This window comes from Phodopus roborovskii, unplaced genomic scaffold (genome assembly GCF_943737965.1).
Source record: "Phodopus roborovskii unplaced genomic scaffold, PHOROB, whole genome shotgun sequence".
Taxonomy (NCBI): Eukaryota; Metazoa; Chordata; class Mammalia; order Rodentia; family Cricetidae; genus Phodopus; species Phodopus roborovskii.
Genome location: NW_026126485.1, coordinates 19,240,988 through 19,260,291, shown reverse-complemented (window position 1 = coordinate 19,260,291; position 19,304 = coordinate 19,240,988). Strand labels below are relative to the sequence as shown.

Sequence of the window (19,304 nt, the reverse complement as noted above, 5' to 3'; positions counted from 1 at the left end):
TCTCTCTTCACCCTTCTCTGGCTGCTATGGCTCACCATTCCTGGCATCACCTCCCTTCCCCCTCCCGTAGGCACCCACCTCACTTCCAACCCTGCCATTGTTGGCTCTCCCAGCCTTCTCTGCTGCCTAGGGCTGGGACCAAAAATGGGGTTTGGGAGGCGTGGGCATGTGGGCATCAGGGGCTTGCTGGTTGCTTATCTGCATGTCTGGAATGGGCATGTTTTCTAAGCCAGTTGGCTGACCTGTCTCTTCATTTAGCTTCAAGGTGGGCAGAGCTAGGCTTCAGCAAAAGCAGGGATTCTTTCATTCCTGTAAGCCCCCTAGGCCTCGTGCTGGCCTCTGGACATCCATGAGACCAGAGCGAGCGGCTGATAGCTGCATGCTGGGTGTCAGCAGACAAAAGTGAGTCTTCATGTATGGGCACCCACACCTTCCCCTCAGGTTCCTCCCAGAACTACTGGATTCCTGCTGCTCTTCTCCAGAGCTGGGATGGGGCTGGCCAAGCCTGATACTGGGCACTTGTGCCCCCAGAGGGACAAGGGACTTTGGAGGAACCGGTTTATGGCCCCCCTCCCCCAAGCCCGCTGCCCGAGTCTCTCTGCACTAAACAAAGTTTGCTAAGTAACTTCAAATGTTATTTGAGGACGGCCTGGCCTCAGCCCAAGGCGGCCCTGTGGAAACTTGTTTTTCGCTGCCGAGGCTGCAAGTATCAAAGACACACTTTCGGATGAGGGGGGTGTGCTTCCATGCCTCCCCCCCCCCCTAGCAGGGGCTGGCCCTGACCGGACACTCAGATCAGACACATTCAGGACACACATATCTTCCTGGGACATGCACACCAGAGACAGCAACAAGTCAGCCATAACATGCAACACATACACTGAAACACGTGTGCCTTGTATGAAACACAGGGTAGTGCCCATAGCCCATGTCCCCAGAATTCTTCCAGCTGGTGAGGCTTTTGTCTCTTTGTGCTTGTCACACAGTTCAGATGCTCAGAGTGACTTTTTTGTTTTGGGTTCCTGGGCATACTTGGGTAAGTCTCCCCAGCCTCAGTTTCCCTACCCATAGAGGGAATCCAGGTAATGGGGAAGCTGAACCCCACAATGATTAGAATTCCTGAGCTTTAGCTAGAATCCCTTGGCCTGGCTGTTTTTCCACTGTCTTTGGAGTGCCTGGTCCCACCTGAAGGGATGAGTCCGAGCTCAGCTCTGAGCATGGGGCCTGTTGTGAGAGTGCTGCTTATAGGAAGTGGCTGGCATTAACATTGCCCTGGCAGTGTGAAGGTGTGACTGTGGGACAAGGTGTGCACCGGCCCCACCCAGAGGCCTTAACACCACATCTTCAAAGTCCCCTGGGATAACTGTGCTGACTTGATCCTCTCTAGCCTTCCCTTCCCTCTGGCTTTCTTTCTCCATTTTATTCTGTGCTGGAGGATTTACTCTAGGGCCTGCAGTAGGGTGGGCCAGTGCTCCACCACTGAGCTGTACTCACTCAGCTCTCCTTTCGTCCCCGTCTGTCTCCTCTGTCCTCAAATCCCTTTTCTTTCTTCTCCAGGTCTCCATGCCTTCTGCTAGGAGGTCAGGAAAAGAGAGAAATGGTTACAGGGCATTTATCCCTCACTGAAGCCAGTCAGGTCTCAGGTCTTCCATTCCCTGAGGTCTTAGCCACTTTCCTGGGGCTGGGGGTCACCCAGTTCCCAACAAGGACTGAGCTCTTGAACTGACACTGTGGGGAGGCTTTGTCACATGATCTGTTCTGTCTCCTCTGAGGGTTGCAAATTGGTGGACCCCCCCCATATAAAGGAAACGCCAAGATTTGAGGGGACAATAGGGTGCCACCCCCTGTCAAGTCTACCCTCACTGAGGTGGGTTTGTGGGTCTCCCAGTCCCAGCCCCACGCACTGCTCATCTCTACTCACAGTCAATGCCCGCAACACCCGCCACCCGCAGTCTGTCGCGCGGTGACAGCCTGTCACAGGCACTGCCGCACACCGGCACAATCTGTCGTCCACGCACAGTCTCACACACAACCTGTCACACACACACCACACACACACACACACACACACACACATACACAGAGGCACAGTCACACAGCCAGCCTCATGCGATCACACCAAACGTCCCAGCTTGTCACAGACGTAGATTCCTCACAATCAAAATAACAGCTACGGACTCATCTCCAGAGCAGTTACACAGGGCTGGCGGCGGGCGGGCAGGCAGGCGAGGTGCCTATGACCAGCCACCTTCTTAACACTCCCAGCTATGAATAACCTGTTTACAGAAAGGAAAATAGAGGCCACAAGGCCAGATATCCTATGGGGCTAGGAGGAGGGGTTAACTGGGTCACCTCACTTTTCCAGCCCAGCTTCTATCACCCCAGGCTGGATTCATCCTAGGAATTCCAGCCCGGGGGGGGGCGGGGGGGGGAGATTCTCATAGCCCAGCTATGAAGCTGTGGCTCTTGCTTAAGGGTCACCAAACTGTCCATAGCTGGGGCAAATTGAAGTGCACCCTCTAATCCAAATGGTGCTCCTGTGGGCAATGGAATCCTATGGGGTTCCACGCAGGGTAGTGTGTGCCTGTAATCCCAACATTCAGGAGGCATAGGCTGAGGCTGGAGGATTGCCTCCAGTTTGAGGCCAACCTGGTATTTGTAGTTCTAGATTAGGCTAGACTAGAGTGAGCTTTCAAAAAAAACCAAAACCAAAATCCAAACCAAAGAAACTCAACCAATCACCCCCAAGTGAGAAAAACAACTCAAAAAGCTTTTGGGGCAGTGTGGGGCTAGTGAAGGCTACTGTGTGTACCACAGCATTGAGTTGAGGGTCTTATATGTATATGTATTAATGTGAGGCTGGGGTGGCCATGTAATTTAGCCTGCAGTGGTGACAGTCTGTGGCCCTGTGTGGATTCGCTTGGTAGACTCAGGTCTGGCAGCAAGAAGTCTGTGCCTGTCCTGTACACGTGGCTGTGGCACTGTGGCTTCTAGGGCTCGCCACTGTGCCAGGCTAGGCCCTAGCATCCCCAGGCATCTGTTCCTCTACCCCTGGGGCCCCTCTGCGTTCTGTTCCGAGGAGCTTCATCCTCTTTTCCCCTTCTTTGTTCCACCCCCGCCCTACTCGGGGCTTCCCCGGTTGGAGTTGCCTCCGCCAAAACCAACACTGCTCCAACGACAACCCTCCGAAGCCTGCAGGGTGAGGGCCCTGCCCCTTGGCCCACTCAGAGCCCAGATCCCAGCTCCTCTGGGTCACAAGAGCAACCAGGGTACCCGTGGCCATAGCTGCAGAGTAGGACTTACAGGGGGAACCGCCTGCAACATGAGGTTCCTAAGATCTCAGGAAGGCTGTGTGGGGAAATGCACACACCTCAACAGGATCCAGCCTTGAGGCTCCAGAGTCCCTATTCACCTTGAACCAGGAACTTCTGCGCATGTCTAGGCCTACCACCCCAAAAAGACTGCAGGGGGCACACATACTCCTAAAGAAGCATGTTTGGGCCTTGGAGCCCCAACAAACTCAATCCCTCTGCTGCACATGCAGAGATGATGGCATCCTAGCACGTGCCTGTGCTACAATGCGCTGTACATAAAGGTTCCTGACTCAGGTGGTCCTTGTGCTTATAAGATCCTCTATTGCCCACGCTTGTGGCTCCAAGCACACTGGCACGCATCTCCTCAGACTCCACACGCGTGTTTCACGTGAATCACACACCTGCCAGATCGCCCAGGGCACCTGGCTCCAAAGCCTTATTCAGGCTGTTGGTGGGAAGGGGCCAGCCAGTAGGGGAGGCCTAATTCACACCTCTCCCTTTCTTTTAGAACATCCGCTCCTTCAAATGCCCCTGGGGCACAGGTGAGATGCCTCAGAATGACTGCTGCCCTGTGGCTCTCCTGCCTATGCAGTATTTATATTTGCAATTTTACCTTTTATATATGTTTCTGTAAGAGCTACTCCCCCTCGTCCTTCCTGATCCCTTTGTGCTAGGACTTTCCACTTTCCACTCCCACTAGGCTCCGAACCAAACCTACAACCTCCCCCCACCTTTTTTTTTTTTTTTTTTTTTTTGCCTGGCAGGGAGGTTAAAGCCGGATGAGCTCCCCTCTCTATTGAGTATGCCTCATGTTTTTAAAGGCCGAGTACGGATTGGGCTGCACGTTTGGATCCTTCAGCCTCCCTAAACACAGTCCCCGTGTGGGTGCAGGAGGCCAAGGACCCCGCCCCTCTCTCCCTACCCACAAAGAGGCCATTTGATGTCCCCAACACCCACCCTAGGCTAAATTGCCACCAGCCAGCAGAATCCAGTGTGACCGCTGGGGCTGAGTGCTTCCGAGTGCTTCGGGTGAGTCCGGCCTGGCCTGGAATGCTCGGCCAGCAGCGGGACTTCTGATTCCTTATGGGACTGGCTCAGAAGGAGCTCAGTGAGGACTCCCCAGAGAGCCGGGATGTCCTGTCAATGCCGCCTTTTGTGATCTTAAGTCCCCTCACCAGTCTGATGGACACCATCGCGTGCCTGTTAGCAGCCCCAGCTCTGTGCTCCCCATAGGTGCCCGCCACCCATCCACGGGTGCCTTCCGTAGTACCCTCCCCCCCCAGTGTTCTCTTGGCATTGCAATGTATGGCATTACCCCGACCCGCTGCTGCTACTGCCTCAAGATCTAGCAGGGGACAAGTGTGGGTGGGGATGGTGATAACTTGTCTGGAGGGTCCAGGCAGGAGGAGGAACAACAAAGCTGACTGTCGCCCCTTGCATCTGGCTCCGTCCTAATTGCACTGCGGATCTGCCTAGTGGGACGGCGGGGTCGCACCGGCCACAGCGGGCGTTGCGCACTGAGGCAAAAAGGCGGGAGTGGGCGTCGAGGCTGGTAGAGCCGTGCACCTGTGGCACTGTGGCCGCAGGGGACTGGAGTGGTCTTGCCGGCATCCATCTCGCGGGCAGCGAAGGGGACTAGTGTGAAAGGGACCACTAGCACCCAGACCGGACAGTTTATACCGGCTAAGCCCTCGCTGGGGTTGGCGTTGGGAGCCTTCTGTGGAGCCTCGCGGCTCCGGAATCAGGAACTACCCACGCGCCCCCATGTCGCGTGCCTCGAAGGTTACTTCCATGATGCGGGGTGCTGTCCAGGGCTGCTTTGCCTCAATTTCTCCGCTCACGTTTAGCCTGTGGAGCCGAGTCGCTGCTGAGGCGCTCTGGTCTAGCGCAGGCTCCTGCTGCTGGGGTTATTTTTCCTAAGAGGTTCAAAAGCCTAAGTCCACCCGGACATCAGTCCCGCCCACAGCCCCGAGGCCCCAGGAGCCGAGCGACCCTCCCGAAGCCACCGCTTTGTAGGGAGCATTGGCGGGGAATTATCCCGGGAGATTTTTGTTCCGAAGTTTAGTTGAGGGCGTTTGGCCTGCAAGGCTCGAGGGGAGGAAATGTGACCAAGTGGCAGAAACTGCACTTCTCACCCTGTTTTGCTTTCGGGCTGCGGGAATTGAGTTGCCATGTCCAGCCTGGTTTTTGTTGTTCTTTGTTTTGTGCTGCTTAAAGAAAACAAAACAAAACAAAACAAAACCACCCTAATTTAAATTTTTTATTTTGTTCCCATGGTCAACATGGTTTTTTCTCTTGGGACTGACTTTTTGAATTTGGAGCGTCAAAGGCTATCCTGCATATTGTGGAGGTGGTGATGGAAAGAGAACCTGTATGCTGATAGCAGAACCTGTTAGAGAAGCGAACCTGGTGTAGGCTGACACCCATGAGCCAGAGCCACCCCCAGGTATTCCAAGAAAGCGCCTGCGGAACTCCTAATCCTCTCCGGAACAGTCTTCTGAAGCTCTTAAATGCGCTTTCCTGCAGCTCCATTGTGGTGACCCTGGGTAATGGCTAACCCCTAGGCTTGCACCGTCTCCTGACCCTAAGACACTCACCTGAGTTGCAAACTTTACACCACTTGAAGCACCCCTGGCCATACTTAGCGCCATATATAGATCAGATCCCAGATCTCCCTCCACCTACCCCCCCCCGCACTAAATTTTCTCATTTAAAGTTTCATTGCTACTTTTTTAAGTGTGCAAGACTGAGGCTGAACGGTAGAAACAGACAGAAAGAAATTCAGGAAAATATATGAAAAAATGCGGGTGACACCCGCCGCTGTGTCTATGCTTTCAGTGGCTGATATCCCCGTAGTACCAAGCATGAGGCACCTGGGATGCCCTCCGCTGAAAAGACACCATAGAAATGCAAGGCATTATTTTGATTTTAATAAAAACTGTGTCTCATTTAAAAGTGCACTTTTGTGCTGCCCCTATAGACAGAGCCTGGGTTTGCAGAGTCTGTAATCAGAGAAAAATACCAGCTTTGTTGGGGGCTAGAATATATCATTGGCTAATGTAGTGGTTTAAAAAAATAATGCTAAGCATTGGAATAATTAAAGAGTGAGGAATAACTCATGTCTTCTCTCTCCTCTCCATTTGGCATTGTCTTATTTAAAGACCGAGAGTGCTTTTCAGCCAACCTGGTTAGTTTTAATTCCCGCGCTCTCCCTCCTTTACTGCCTTCCTCTTAACTCTGGTCTGATTTAAAAATCCCCAGACTGGCACAAAGTGGGAAACTTGCTGCCGGGAGGCAGTTCTCCTAGAGTTGGAGACTCCCCTGCCCTGGGGCCCTGACCTGCTGCCTGGTTTGCAGTAAGTAGAGAGCTTTTAAAAAGAAAGGAAGAAAGGAGCGCGCTCTGGTACCCCTGCCAGTGAGGGCACCTTTCCCAGCCTGCTGGCCGGCCTAGGAAGAGCCAACCCGGGTACAGGGAAGTAGCTTTACTGTATTTTGTTTGTTTTTGTTTTGTTTTGTTTGAGACAGTGTTTCACTATGTTGTTCTCCTTGGCCTGAACTCACTGTGTAGACCAGGTTGGCCTTGAATACTCAGAGATCCGCTCACCTCTGCACTGTTTTTCTAACAGTCCTCACTCGAAAAAGGATCAAGTGTTTTTAAAAAATCGCCCTAGGGAAGGGCTTATTTCAAATTAAGCTATATAGTTCTTTTCTGCCAGCCTATGTGCAATAGGAAAGTGTGATTCCGGAGAGCTGCCTGGTAGCCCTGTGCCCTTGGAGGTCCTGGGCCCTCGGTGGGGAGATGTCTGTCTGCTTGGGTTGGAACTGGCTTCTTGTCTTTGGGCAGTTCAAATGCTGCTATCCACAGGCCAGTATTCCAGAAGAATGCACAGAGGCTAGGCACTGCCTGAAGAGATATGGGAATTGGGGCTGTGGAGGTTTGCTTTGGGCCTTAGGCCTTCCCCTAGGAGTGGGTGGGCCACTTCGAAGGAAAGGGCCTACAATGTATTGGGGGAGGTTGTGACTCCCAGTGAGAGAGGAACGTGAGCAGGAAGAGATGGTGGGGTTATCCCACTGAGGCCTGAAAGCTGCAGGGAAGTTATTTATTATTTACTTATTTGCTTCAGGTGTCTTTAATTAAATGTGTTTCTCTCATTTTCCTGGTTATTTGCTGCTCAGACTTTTAAGCCATCCCTTGCAGCCATCTTTTTACATAAGCAGCAACTTTTTTTTTCCTTCTTGGAGAGATATCGTAGGAGGTATTTTGCCTTCAGTGCTTTCTCTTTCCTGGTTTTTTAAAAATTTAATTTTAAAATTATAAAGTAAATTTAGTGCTGGTGAAAGTGTGTGTGTGTGTGTGTGTGTGTGTGTGTGTGTTTTTTTTTTTTTTTTTTTTTTTTTTTTTTTTTTGGTGGTGGTGGGGAGCCAGCTGGGTCTAGTGAAGGGGTAGGCAGATATGTAGAGTTCAGCTTTCCTCCTCAAGGGCAGCCTAGTCCTGGAACCCCAAGGTAGCAGGCAGCTCTTGCTTCTCCCTGAGCTTTCTCCTTTTGTGCCCTTCATCTCCTGGCAGGGATCTGGTGGGCACTGATTGACTCAGGAGAGTGTTCATCCACCTAGGAGCTTCCTGATCTCCACACACAGAGGCTCCCCATCCCCGGCTAAGGCGGGCAGGGTAAGAGGAGGGGCCTTGCTCCCGAGTCACTAAGGCTGTTGGCTTTTGGCTTCGTGTGGCCTGTCCTGCACCCCCCCCCAACCCGTCCCAGTAGTTTACTGAACTGCTGCACAGTTGGATGCCCTGTTGATAGAATCAGTGTTGGGCAGACAGACACACAGAGACACACACACACCCCCTGCATTATTGAGGAGAGGGGCTTCTATTCACCATACATTTCTGTGCTCACATATTGATCTCTGGTCTCCAAGGTGTGTGTACACACTAGTGTTCACACCGAGGCCTTTGGTTTTTACTGAACTATTCTTAAGGATTCCCAAATTATGGAAACTCTATCGTTTGAAAATTTAAGGCCTGTTTAGTAATACTGAAAATGTTTCTTTTTTAATCTGGGTGGAGTTGCATGGGTGTGTTCTCTTTGTGGAAATGTATGGAGCAGGGTACTCACAATGTGAGCATTCTTTATATACAACTGTTATACTAAAAAGTTTGTCGTCAAAAAAAAAAAAAAAAAAAAAAAAAAAAAAAGAAAGAAGAAAGAAATCCTGGGCCCCAAGGGTAAAGAAAATGCCACCCATTAACATTTAAAATACAAATTTAAGTAAAAATGTACTCCAGCTTGCTTTACTCAGATTTTCTTGCTAGGTTGTAAAAATTAGTGGGCTGATAAAAAAAAAAAAAAAAACAAAAAACAAAACTCGAAGGCCTGTTGTCCGCACAGCTTCCTCAACCATCCACACGTGAGGAGGCATGTAGGCTGCCTGAAGACTTAGGTGTAGAAGCTGGATTTAGTCTCAGAACCAGGAGAAGGTACAGAGCACCTTCCTTGCCAATTACATTTTGCTGTCAACATCTGGAAAGCAAAATTGCAGCTGTTCCCCCTGCCCCTCCACTCCCACCTTCTTTTTTTCTTTTTTTCTGCACTTAAATTTTTTGTGTGCTTGCCATCTATTCTATACTTCAGTTTTCTGTAGTGTAAAAGCATTTTCACGGCTGTGTTCAAATTGAATTTTTAGATTTGGACTTTTTAAAAATGTGCATCTTATAGTCTGACAGTATAATTTTTGGAGCTGTGTGTTTGAACAGACCAATGACAGTCGCCATCCTTTGCTTCCCTTTCTCTGTAGTCAGCTCTGGCCAGCAGCAGGGAGGACTCTCGCCCTGGACAAGTTCCCTCTTTCCGCCTCTGTGCTTCTTGGGCAGGTAGCAACTGCATCGCCCTCCACCCCCCACAGCCCTTCTGCGGTGTTTTTGTTTTCTCTTTGCCCCCCAAAAATATTTGAACCAAAAAGCCTCTCTTTTTTTTCCTCCACCCACAGCAAACTGAAAGGACTAGTGAACCGTGATTCAACAGAGCGAGGGCGCCTCTTTTCTTCCTTAGCATTAATTAACTCAAGTTCGTTAGGACGTTGGGTCTGTCGCCCACAGCTTTCTCTTGTGTGTGCTGAATCGGGTCATAGAGGGAGACTTCCCGTGCAAACAGTTTGTGTTGGAGCTGGAGGACGCAGAGGGGGAGAGAGGGTGAGAAAGAAAGGGAGCCCGGGAGGGAATGAGCAAGCAGGCTGCATAGGGTGGGCACCGTCCGAAGTTCTCCAGGCCCTGGTGCCAGCCTTTCTCTGCAGGGGTTAGGCACCAGGGAAATGAGAAATCTAGGGTTCCTGCTCAGTGATCCTGGTCATAAAATAATTGGGGAGCAATACATTTTTGAGGGATTGGAGAATGTCTGAAACTGAACATTTGGGATAAGTTGTTTGCCCAGGCAGGGCCGGGCCAGCTTTCCCAGAACCCTTGAGCAGTGAAAACCCCAGAGCTCGGGGCTCTGCCTGTTGCTGCGGCAACTGAAGAAAGAGGTTCCCTTAGGGCCAGCGGAGCATGCTGGGGTGCAGGCTGGCTGGGCACCGGGATGGATCCACAGACTCTAGGTTGGCCTCCCGCAGAGGATGCACAGAGAAGCAACGCAGGTGGGTGGGGGTGGATCCTGCCTGAGTTCTTGGGGGCCAGGGTGTCTGGGAGTGCCACCTCGGGCTCCCTGAACTTAGTGGAGCTCTTGAAGGAGGGGACCTAGTGTTGGAGCACCTACATGCAGGCAGTTCCAGCAGCTGCCCTTGCCCCAGCCTCCCTTACCCTGCAGATGTTTTCTTGTTCGGGATGCAGGGACCTCACCTAGAGCAGCCCTTTTTACCTTCTCTCTCCTTTTGTCAGTTTTTCTGCTCTTCAGAAAAAGTTGTGAATCTGGTCTGTGTGGTTCCTCCCTCTTCCTGGGCCCTGGGCCACTGTGCAGTGACACTTCCAAAGCCAGTCAGGTGGGAGAGGCACCACACTGCCTTTGCCCCTAGAAGACTTTGGCTGTCACCTGTCCTGCTGTTCTTTGAAGGGCCCCATCCCCACTCAGCCCATTGACTGGAGGAGGGTGTTCTGGCCTTCCCAGCATTTACTTGTATTTGGTGACACGGAAGTTTCAAGCTAAATAATGAATTAAAGACTAGGGTTTTGTTTCCTATTCCCCATAGAAGACAAGATGAAAGTAAACAGTTTCCAGAGGCACTGGAGAGAATAGATGTCTCCTCTAACACCCCGTCCCTACCCTAGCTTGTTCTGTGCCAAGAGGGTGAGGGGAGATGTGCCTGGAGCAGGGGAGCGAGCGTTCCAGCCTGGAACGAGGCTGCTTCTTGGCCCAGTCCCAGGCCACAGCCCGGGATTTGTAGAAAGGAGGAGAAAAGGCAGTGTGTGTGTGGGTGGGGGGGGGTGCCCAGGGGCATTTTACAGGAGTATTATGTGGCCTGGTTCTAAGACAGACCCCAAGAGAGACCCAGCTGTGGTATGGGCAAATCCAATGTCTAGCCCAAGGACATTTTTCACACTAGCCCAATGGCTGCTGTTCCTGAACAGAGGCCCAACTCAGCCAAAACCCGCTTTGTCCAAATTATCGGGAACCTCCTCGGAAAGTGTATTTTCCGGTTTCCATTCCTAGCATTTCCAGACTCTTGGATAGTTTCACAGGAGCAGTGACAGAGCCTCTCCTTACCTCCCCCAGAGAGGGAGGCCCCACCCACTCCTAGCACAAGCAGCCAGGCCTCTTTGCTGGCCAGAGTCCTATCCACAGTGTCCACCCATGGCCTCCCCTAGCCTTCTGAGGAAGAAGCACAGGTCTGACAAGATGGGAGGTGTGTGTGTGTGTGTGTGTGTGTGTGTGTGTGTTTATGTATGAAGCTGTCTTTTAGTCCAGACCCTGGCAGAATTATAAATGCCGGGAATTAGGCAAACTCACCGGGGCTCTATCTGCAGCCTTTATACTTTCCTGTGTCTTTCCTTAACTATCCTGCAGATATAGGCTAGTAAAATGGACCCTGGAGTATCTGGTGCTTTCTACTTAGAGCAGGGCCATGTGCTTCAACTGTAGGTGCTTATCCAAAGCAGTATGGGCCACTGTGCCCAGGATCTGAAAGAGTATATCTAGGTCCAGAAGCCAGCTGCTTGGGGACAAATACAATTTTGTTTTTAAAGATAAAGAGACCTACCAATGGCTGCTTAAAACAAGGACTCTTGTGCTTATTAACTGTCTCACTATCGGGAGGCGTATCAGTTTTATGAAATTATTTTGTTTCCTAGAAGAATTTTTAATATTGCACATGTAAGTGAAGAACTGGGTGTGTTCCCTATTTTTCCTAAAATAATCCACAAGGCCTCGGTTCATGGTTCACAGGACCTGCTCCGAAAGGTACAGGCTTCTCACCATTGGGAGCCACCATTTTTCTTAGCTAGTTTTCTTTTCTTTTCTCCCTCTTGTCTTGGAGCCTGTCTCTATTTTCTTGCTTATTTGTCCTCTCCTGCTCTCTTTCTCTTCATCTTTGTCTTTTTTGCAGCTTTGAGCAGTTTGGTTTGCCTTCTGCCTTTCTTTTCCTCCCTCCACATTTCTGTTTCTGTGGCCTGCTTAATCTTTGTGGCGTGGGGACACATCCATCTCTGTGGTGGCTGACCAGGCATCAGAGTCTATTTAAGTGGCAGTTCAGCAGAAACTATCTTCTCAAAAATAAGAGAGGCCTTTCTTTCATGAAATTAAAATTTTCTCTTCCAAAAACAAATTTCCATGACTTTTCTTGCAAATGGAGAAATGGAGAAAGCACTTTTCATACTCCATCTTCTCTGTCCTTTCTGTTGCCTTTCCATTCCCTTGTTACTCGAAGCATCCCTGGGTTCCTGTTCCTTTGGTTGAATTTTCCTTTTATCTTCTTTCTCTCTTCTTCTCTTCCTCAGCAATCTGTAGGTTCCTGTGTTTGCTCTTTTCCAACCACTGAACCATTATTGCTGTTTGAATTCAGACATGGAAGCATCTTGAATCATCAACTGTTTTCCAGTCTTGGCTTGGGTCTGGGTATATCAGGGTATCAGGGTGCAGGAGTGTGACCTCCAGAAGGAGGATAGGACAGGAAAGAAAGGAGCTAGGACAGGGACAGGTAATCTTCCAAAGGGTGCCTAGACTGTCTCCTAACCTTTTTTGTTTGGGAGGGTCTAGGTACACACACACACACACACACACACACACACACACACACAGGAAAAGAGCTGTTTTCTTTACAAGGATGGCCAGCTTACAGGAAGCCAGAAGATTCTGCTGGCAATATCAAGGCACTCTGGAGACACTGCCCAAGGACCTTCTGCTTACCTTCAAGGTTATAGCCCCCAGCTAAGAGAAGGACAGTTGACAATTGTTCTCCATTCTGGATTCACGAGGAAGGGCCTGCTGCTGCTCTGCCAGTCTCCGGAGCTTCCTGTCACACTCCGTGGGTCCTGCTACTTCACTGATCAGTTTATCGTCCCAGGGACCTTTGACCCTTTTCTTTCTTACTTCCTCAGGGACTGACTCTCACACTTTCCCCAACTTCTGTGGATTTTCTCCTAGCCATGGAACTGTGGATTCCCAAGCTAGATCTTCAACTGGGCTGTTTGACCACACTGTAGTCATGAAAAGGAACAAGCCAGGATTTGTCATGGAGCAATATTGGTCATTTTCTTTTTAATATTTAAAACATAATCAGAATAGCAACATCCCCACAACCCTCACTTGCAGCTTTTATGACCTCATGACTTTAGAAAGTGAAATTTCCTCCTCAAGATGGAGAAGGCAATGTTCATTCGGTACCTTATGTCACTAGGCACTAAGCTAGCATCCTTGACTGGTTGGACCAAAGCCTGTTATTCGCAGGATGTAAATTATTGAACACCACCCTAAGAGGCCTGTCTGTGATGGCACCTGCCTCCTGCACTGCTGTCTCTAACTGTGTCTCCTGGGTCAGCTGTGAGCTCACTCCACTGGAGTTGCCCATTTAGGATGTGGGGTCCCAGGTGCTGGATGGTACCTCCCATTGTTAGGGGGTGGGTCATTGGGATGGATTTGTTTTGGCACACTCTAGGAGCTCTTCCAGGAGTTGCTTTGCAACATTGAACCGAAAGGCCACAGAGCACAGGGTTTCAGCTGGTGAGGAAAGGGGCATGAGTGAACAGTGACCTTTTTTCCTTTGCCAACTTAGGGTTGAGCCTGCAGAGAGGGCGTTAGTGGGGACTGTGAGCATTGGTCACTCAGCAAAGTCTGTTGATGTCCTTCCTCTGCTCTTCCTCTCCTTTCCTGTATTCCTACTGCTTTCCTGGAGGCCTGAGGCAGCTGTTCTGAGCCCTTTCTGGAGAGTCCTTCTGGAGGTGGGGTTCTCCTGAGGATGTGCCTAGCTAGGGACCTGGAAAAAGGACTTCTCTCTATCACCTCCCATATCTCTGGTTCCTGAAGGCCCTTTTTGCCTTCTGTTTTGTCATATTTTTTCTCACATCTTCTCTCCATCCAGGCTTCTCGGTTTATGCTTTTACACCTTGCATTTTAGTCTGATTTGAGGGACAGGTAAGAAAGCTAACACAGGGTGAGTAGCCAGGGCAGATCTGGAGGAGGGGAGGCACCGCACCGAGTGGGGGGTGGTGGTGAGGGGAAGTAGTGCCAGTCTTTGAGCCTCTGTCACTTTTCCCAGGGGCTGGCTGTTGTGTTTGTAGCTGCGTGTGGTGCTTGCCAGAGGAGTGCTGTGACAGGAGGCTATTTTAATAAACTTGCAGTTTCACGAGCCGAGCTGCATTGCGTTGGCATCTCTCGTCACCACTAATGGAGTGTGCGTGGCTGGGGGGGTGGGCCGAGGGAGGCTGTAAGCTTCCTGGGGGCTGAGGAGAAGGCAAGGAGGTGCAGGGTACAGTCCCTGTGTTTGGGAAAGATCCTGAGTCCTTCAGGAGGCCCATCTGAGGGACCAAGAGGTGGCTATACCCAGCCAGCATTCTGGGCCCTGACTGTGCTGTGCTGCTGGCATGGATACTTTCCGAGCTCTTTCTCCTATTCATAGTTCTGTAGGCTGGTGCACAGGGTGGGGGGGAAATGTCCATTCGACCCGCTGTGCTCCATTAAAAAAAAAAAAAAAAATCTAGAACCAGAGAGTGTGCTGGCCTGAGAGAAAGACCGAAAGCAGAGCAGAGAGAAGGCGCAGCTGCTTCCCCAAGGCCTTCTGGGGCTCCCGCCCAGCCGCCAGCCCGCCAGGAGTCAGGCCTTTATTTATTTATTTTCTGGCTTAAAAAAAAAAAAAAGTCCGAGTCTTCCTCAATCCTAATGTTCCCACCCCCAAGTTTGCTAGGTGGCTGCTGCCAAACAGACCCAAGTGGGCGCCTGGGATGAAAAATTCATAACTGCTGGACTTTGCTTTTGCTTGTTCATTAGTCGTGAACTTGTCGATTGGGCAAATTGTTTTTAGTCTCCAACTGCCGGGGGGCTCTCCCCACCCTCTCAGCTAGCCCAGCTCCCTCCTCCCCTTGGACTCAGTCATTGGCTGTGTGAGGATGCCTCTTTGCCAAATAGGTGGATCCCCTCTCTCTCTCTCTCTCTCTCTCTCTCTCTCTCTCTCTCTCTCTCTCTCTCTCTCTCTCTCGCTCGCTCTCTCTCTCTCCCTCGCTCGCTCGCTCATGCTCTCTCTTTCTCTCCTTTCCTCTGGCTGTCTCCCTCCCCCTCTTTTACTGATTTGGCACACGCAAATGGATGGGGATTGAGCATGAACGGGGAGGGGGAGTTTGAGAGAAAAAAGGAGCCACAACCCCCCCCACACACACACCCTAGCGGTGCTGGTGCACACACACACCCTCTCCAGCGCGCGCACATTCACATGCGCACCATCGCACACCCCATCCCATCCCTGTCTTCCTGAGATCCTCGCTCTCTCCCTCCCCCTCTTCCTTCCCTCCCTCCCTGGCTCCCTCTCTCCCTTTTGCTGCGTCTGCCAGCAACGGTCTGCAGCCGGTCAGAACTCGTCCTCTTCCCCGAGAATCTGCGAGCTCCCCCTCTTCCTCTGGTCGGGTGGAGGGAGCAGCTCGAAGTTTACACCCTTGTGCCGCTGCCAAAGCCGAAAGCCTTTTCTTCAGCTGCTGCTTTTTCCCTCCTGGTTTTTGTTTTTGTTTTTCGGGAGTGGGGGGTGGGGTAAGGTACCGTTGTTGTGGGTGAACGTGGGTTGTGGTGGTAGGAGGTTGGCTTTGATCTTTAATTTTGCATATTTTTTGCTCTTTTATTTTAAACTGCAAGAGGATGCACAGAGGGAGAAATTGAAACAATTTGTTGGCTTTTGTTTACCTGGTGTGTGTAAGAAGCCACCTCGATCCCTCTCTGCTCGCCATCCCTGACCTTTCTTTCTTTTTACTCCTTAAAAAAAATTAATTTCCCTCTCTGTGCAATGGAGCGTGGGGGATGGAGGGGGAAGGGTTTGAGAATCCACCCAAGCCCGGCCCCTATTCCCCAGAACACCAATAATAACCCCCTTTAAAACATTTACCTTCCTCCCCTGCTCCTCCTCCTCCCCTCGTCCAACCACCCCTAACTCATAACTCTGTTGAGTCCAGAATCTCAGAATCAGGCGTTGGCTTTGCCGGGTGCTTCAGATCAATGGTAATTATTTGATTTTTTCCAGCTTTATTTTTGTAAAAAGAAATCAATTATTATTTAAACTTCAAACAAGCAAACAAGCAAAAACCAAAAACCAAACCAAAACAAAAGGAAAAATAACTGAGAGAGCCCAGCCCTCTGTCACCTGATTGAGGGTGAAGGGGTTGTGGGAGATTGGGGAAGGGGCCGAAAGACGACCCACGTAGCTTTTAACCCTAATGTGGCTGAGAATACCACCTTATTTGGGTTAACAAGAAGTGTTTTGTTCATTATTACTGTGATTAACATTAGTATTGGTGCCGATAACAAAGCTGAAACCACATATTTAGGATTTAGATCTGATTTTAAAAAAATGCTGGGATGGATGTTCCAACTGGATCTGGAGAAAAGAAAATTCAAACAGCCTGGTGAGAGGGGACCCAAAGCTGCTTCCTCCATCTCAGATGGCACTTTCTGTCTTCTCAGGGGGCAGCCAAACATTGGCCAGTCCGGACAGGAGGACAGAAGGCAGCGAGGCAGCTCTTGCTTGTCCTTTCGGCTGCACCCTCAGGCAGCCGGACACTGCTGGGACCAGCTGACCCTAGTTCACAGCTGCCATAGAACATGGAGATGTCATGGGTGCGACAGAACCTGGGGGGTGGGGGAGGCAGCAAGCCTGTGGTGTGTGTAGCAACATTGTTTGTGTGCACGTGTGTGTGTGTGTGTGTGTGTGTGTGTGTGTGTGAGAGAGAGAGAGAGAGAGAGAGAGAGAGAGAGAGAGAGAGAGAGAGAGAGAATAGGTGTGTGGACAGGCTCCCCGTGCCTCTGTTTGGTTGCTGAGGCTGAGATGGGAGCAAGTGGCTGGCGAAGCTGGTGGTGGCTTCAAACCACACTTCAGTAGAACAATCTCAAGAGAAAATTGCTGGGGGGAGGGAGAAGGAGGAGAAGGCGGTTTTCCTAGTGCCCCCTTCTAACGCTGCGTTTCTCCTTCTCTCTTTCCCCCTCATCCCGTCTTCCCCTCCTCCCGTCCTCCCTCGCCCCGCATGCTCCCGGCTTGCCGCCTGCAGGATGAGTTCCACCCGTTCATCGAGGCGCTGCTGCCTCACGTCCGAGCCTTCTCCTACACCTGGTTCAACCTGCAGGCGCGGAAGCGCAAGTACTTCAAGAAGCACGAGAAGCGGATGTCAAAGGACGAGGAGCGCGCAGTGAAGGACGAGCTGCTGGGCGAGAAGCCTGAGATCAAGCAGAAGTGGGCATCCCGGCTGTTGGCCAAGCTGCGCAAAGACATCCGGCCTGAGTTCCGAGAGGACTTTGTGCTGACCATCACCGGCAAGAAGCCCCCCTGCTGCGTGCTCTCCAACCCCGACCAGAAGGGCAAGATCCGGCGGATTGACTGCCTGCGCCAGGCTGACAAGGTGTGGCGGCTGGACCTGGTCATGGTGATTTTGTTTAAGGGGATCCCTTTGGAAAGTACTGATGGGGAGCGGCTCTACAAGTCGCCCCAGTGCTCGAACCCCGGCCTGTGCGTCCAGCCACATCACATTGGAGTCACAATCAAAGAACTGGACCTTTATCTGGCTTACTTTGTCCACACTCCGGGTAGGTTGTTTTCAACACCCCCTCCCCAATTTTACTTCACTTGCTGGCATTTGTTCTGTTTATTGCCCCTCCTGTTTCTGAACAGTATTGCTTATGGGCCTCACTGGTAGCTTGTCTTGCTGGCCTCTGCTTCGCAGGTGGTATCCCTCTCACTTCTCAGTCCTCTGTCTCTCTGGCCCTACCCCTTTGCTCTTTCTCCTCTCTTCTCTTACTATGACACCCAGTTTGAGCATCTCCATCTTTACTATAGTAAAGACGCTGTCAGTTTGAGGACAGGGCCGAGATGTCTCATAATTACCCATGATGGTAAGAATTTGAGAGGAAGGAGGACATCAGCCCTAAGCACTGCTGATATAGGAAATGAGGCACAAGTGCTAAGGGTTGGGGAGATGTGCAGGCTCATACAGCTTTACTTCATCTCAGGAAAAGTTGGGTGGGTGGAGTGGGGGGGCATGTGGAATCTGGCACATGGGACTGAATGGCCTGGGAAGAGGAGACCCGGCAGTGGGGTGATTCTGAGGTAGGAGCTGCTGTGGCTGGTGTTTGTTTTGTAGCGAGAGAATACAGTAAGATTCCTTGAGCTCCCTGTTCCAGGATGGAAACACTGGGTGGTTGTGCCAGTGGCCCTAGGCCCCTCTGGAGTAGAGGGGCTTTGTGGGGAGCAGGCCTGCCAGGAAACAGCTTGCTATAGAAGTCTTAAACAAAACCTGCAAGAACCTTTCCCCTTTTGTGCCTGAGTGTTTCTTAGTCACCTTTGCTCTTCCAGTACTGCCCTGTGTCTGGCCTGGGCTAGTTTAGTGCTCTGGCTTTGCCTACCCCCCACCCCCATTTCTTTTTTTCTTTTCATAATTTCTTTCCACTTTTGTTTTCTTACAAATTGAAACAGAGATGGCTGGTTAATTTTTAGCCTCTACTCAGCTACGCCCAATTTACCGCCGCCTTTGAAACCTAAACGGGCCGGTACTCTGTGATTAAGCAAGGCAGAAGTGTGTTTACATTGTGCCCAACCAACTTGTAATGAGAGGCTACCAAACCTTTGTGTGTGTGTGTGTGTGTGTGTGTGTGTGTGTGTGTGTGTGTGTTCCTCTCCACTATTTCAGCATTCTGCCTCATTTTTCTGCTTCTCCTTCTTTGTGGGAATGTGAGAGAATGTGGCTTTACTTAAGCTCTGGAAGATTGAAAACCTGTTCTTCCTGAGACAGTGCCTCTGTGTCTTCCTTTGTATTCATTCATAAAAACGAAAGGCAGTTCATGCCACTGTGGTCACCCCCTTGCCTGTTGGGAAAGTTAGGAGGAAGTGGAGTGAGTGGATCCAGGCACACAGCTGGGAGATGCTTCTAGGAGGCTGTCTTTCTTATGGAGAACAAGTGTTGCGTATATGTTGGAGTGAAGAGAAGTGAATTCAAGTCTCTTTTATTGCTCATTCCCTCGCCATCTGGTTGGAGGCAGTGGGCACTGCTGTAGACCCACCTGCTCTAGGCTTGCACATGGCCTTAAGTGACCCCTCACTTAGAAAGCTAGTTTCATGTCCTTCCCTCTCTCGCTGTAGCTTGGCTTTTCTCTTATCTTTTTTTGGAGGGGGCGGTGGGAAGTTAAGGAGGAAAAGTTATCCCAAATTCTCTGTCTGTACAGCAAGCCAGGTTATGAAGGGTGAGATCCTGTCAGTGTTGTGGGTGCTGAGGGCTGCTTGGAGCAGGAGACTGCTGCCATATCTATCCCATAGATTCTTCACTCAGGGAAGCTGAGGCTTCCACTGCTAGAGCTTGGAACCCAAGGATATCTTAGGGAAAATCAA

At 50.8% G+C, this 19,304-nt stretch overlaps 1 protein-coding gene across 7 annotated transcripts in view; it reads left to right on the top strand.

Annotated features, from left to right (window-relative positions):
- Nfix (nuclear factor I X) overlaps positions 1–19,304 on the top strand; it is an 89,488-nt gene that overhangs the window by 10,249 nt on the left and 59,935 nt on the right. For 4 of the 7 annotated variants that reach the window (XM_051194979.1, XM_051194975.1, XM_051194972.1 and 1 more), the window contains exon 2: positions 16,978–17,509. In XM_051194979.1, the coding sequence (XP_051050936.1) occupies positions 16,978–17,509 (532 nt within the window). Of the gene's footprint in view, positions 1–15,497; positions 15,935–16,519; positions 16,550–16,977; positions 17,510–19,304 lie in introns of those variants that run through there. The other 3 variants (XM_051194978.1, XM_051194973.1, XM_051194974.1) reach the window with 2 other exon arrangements.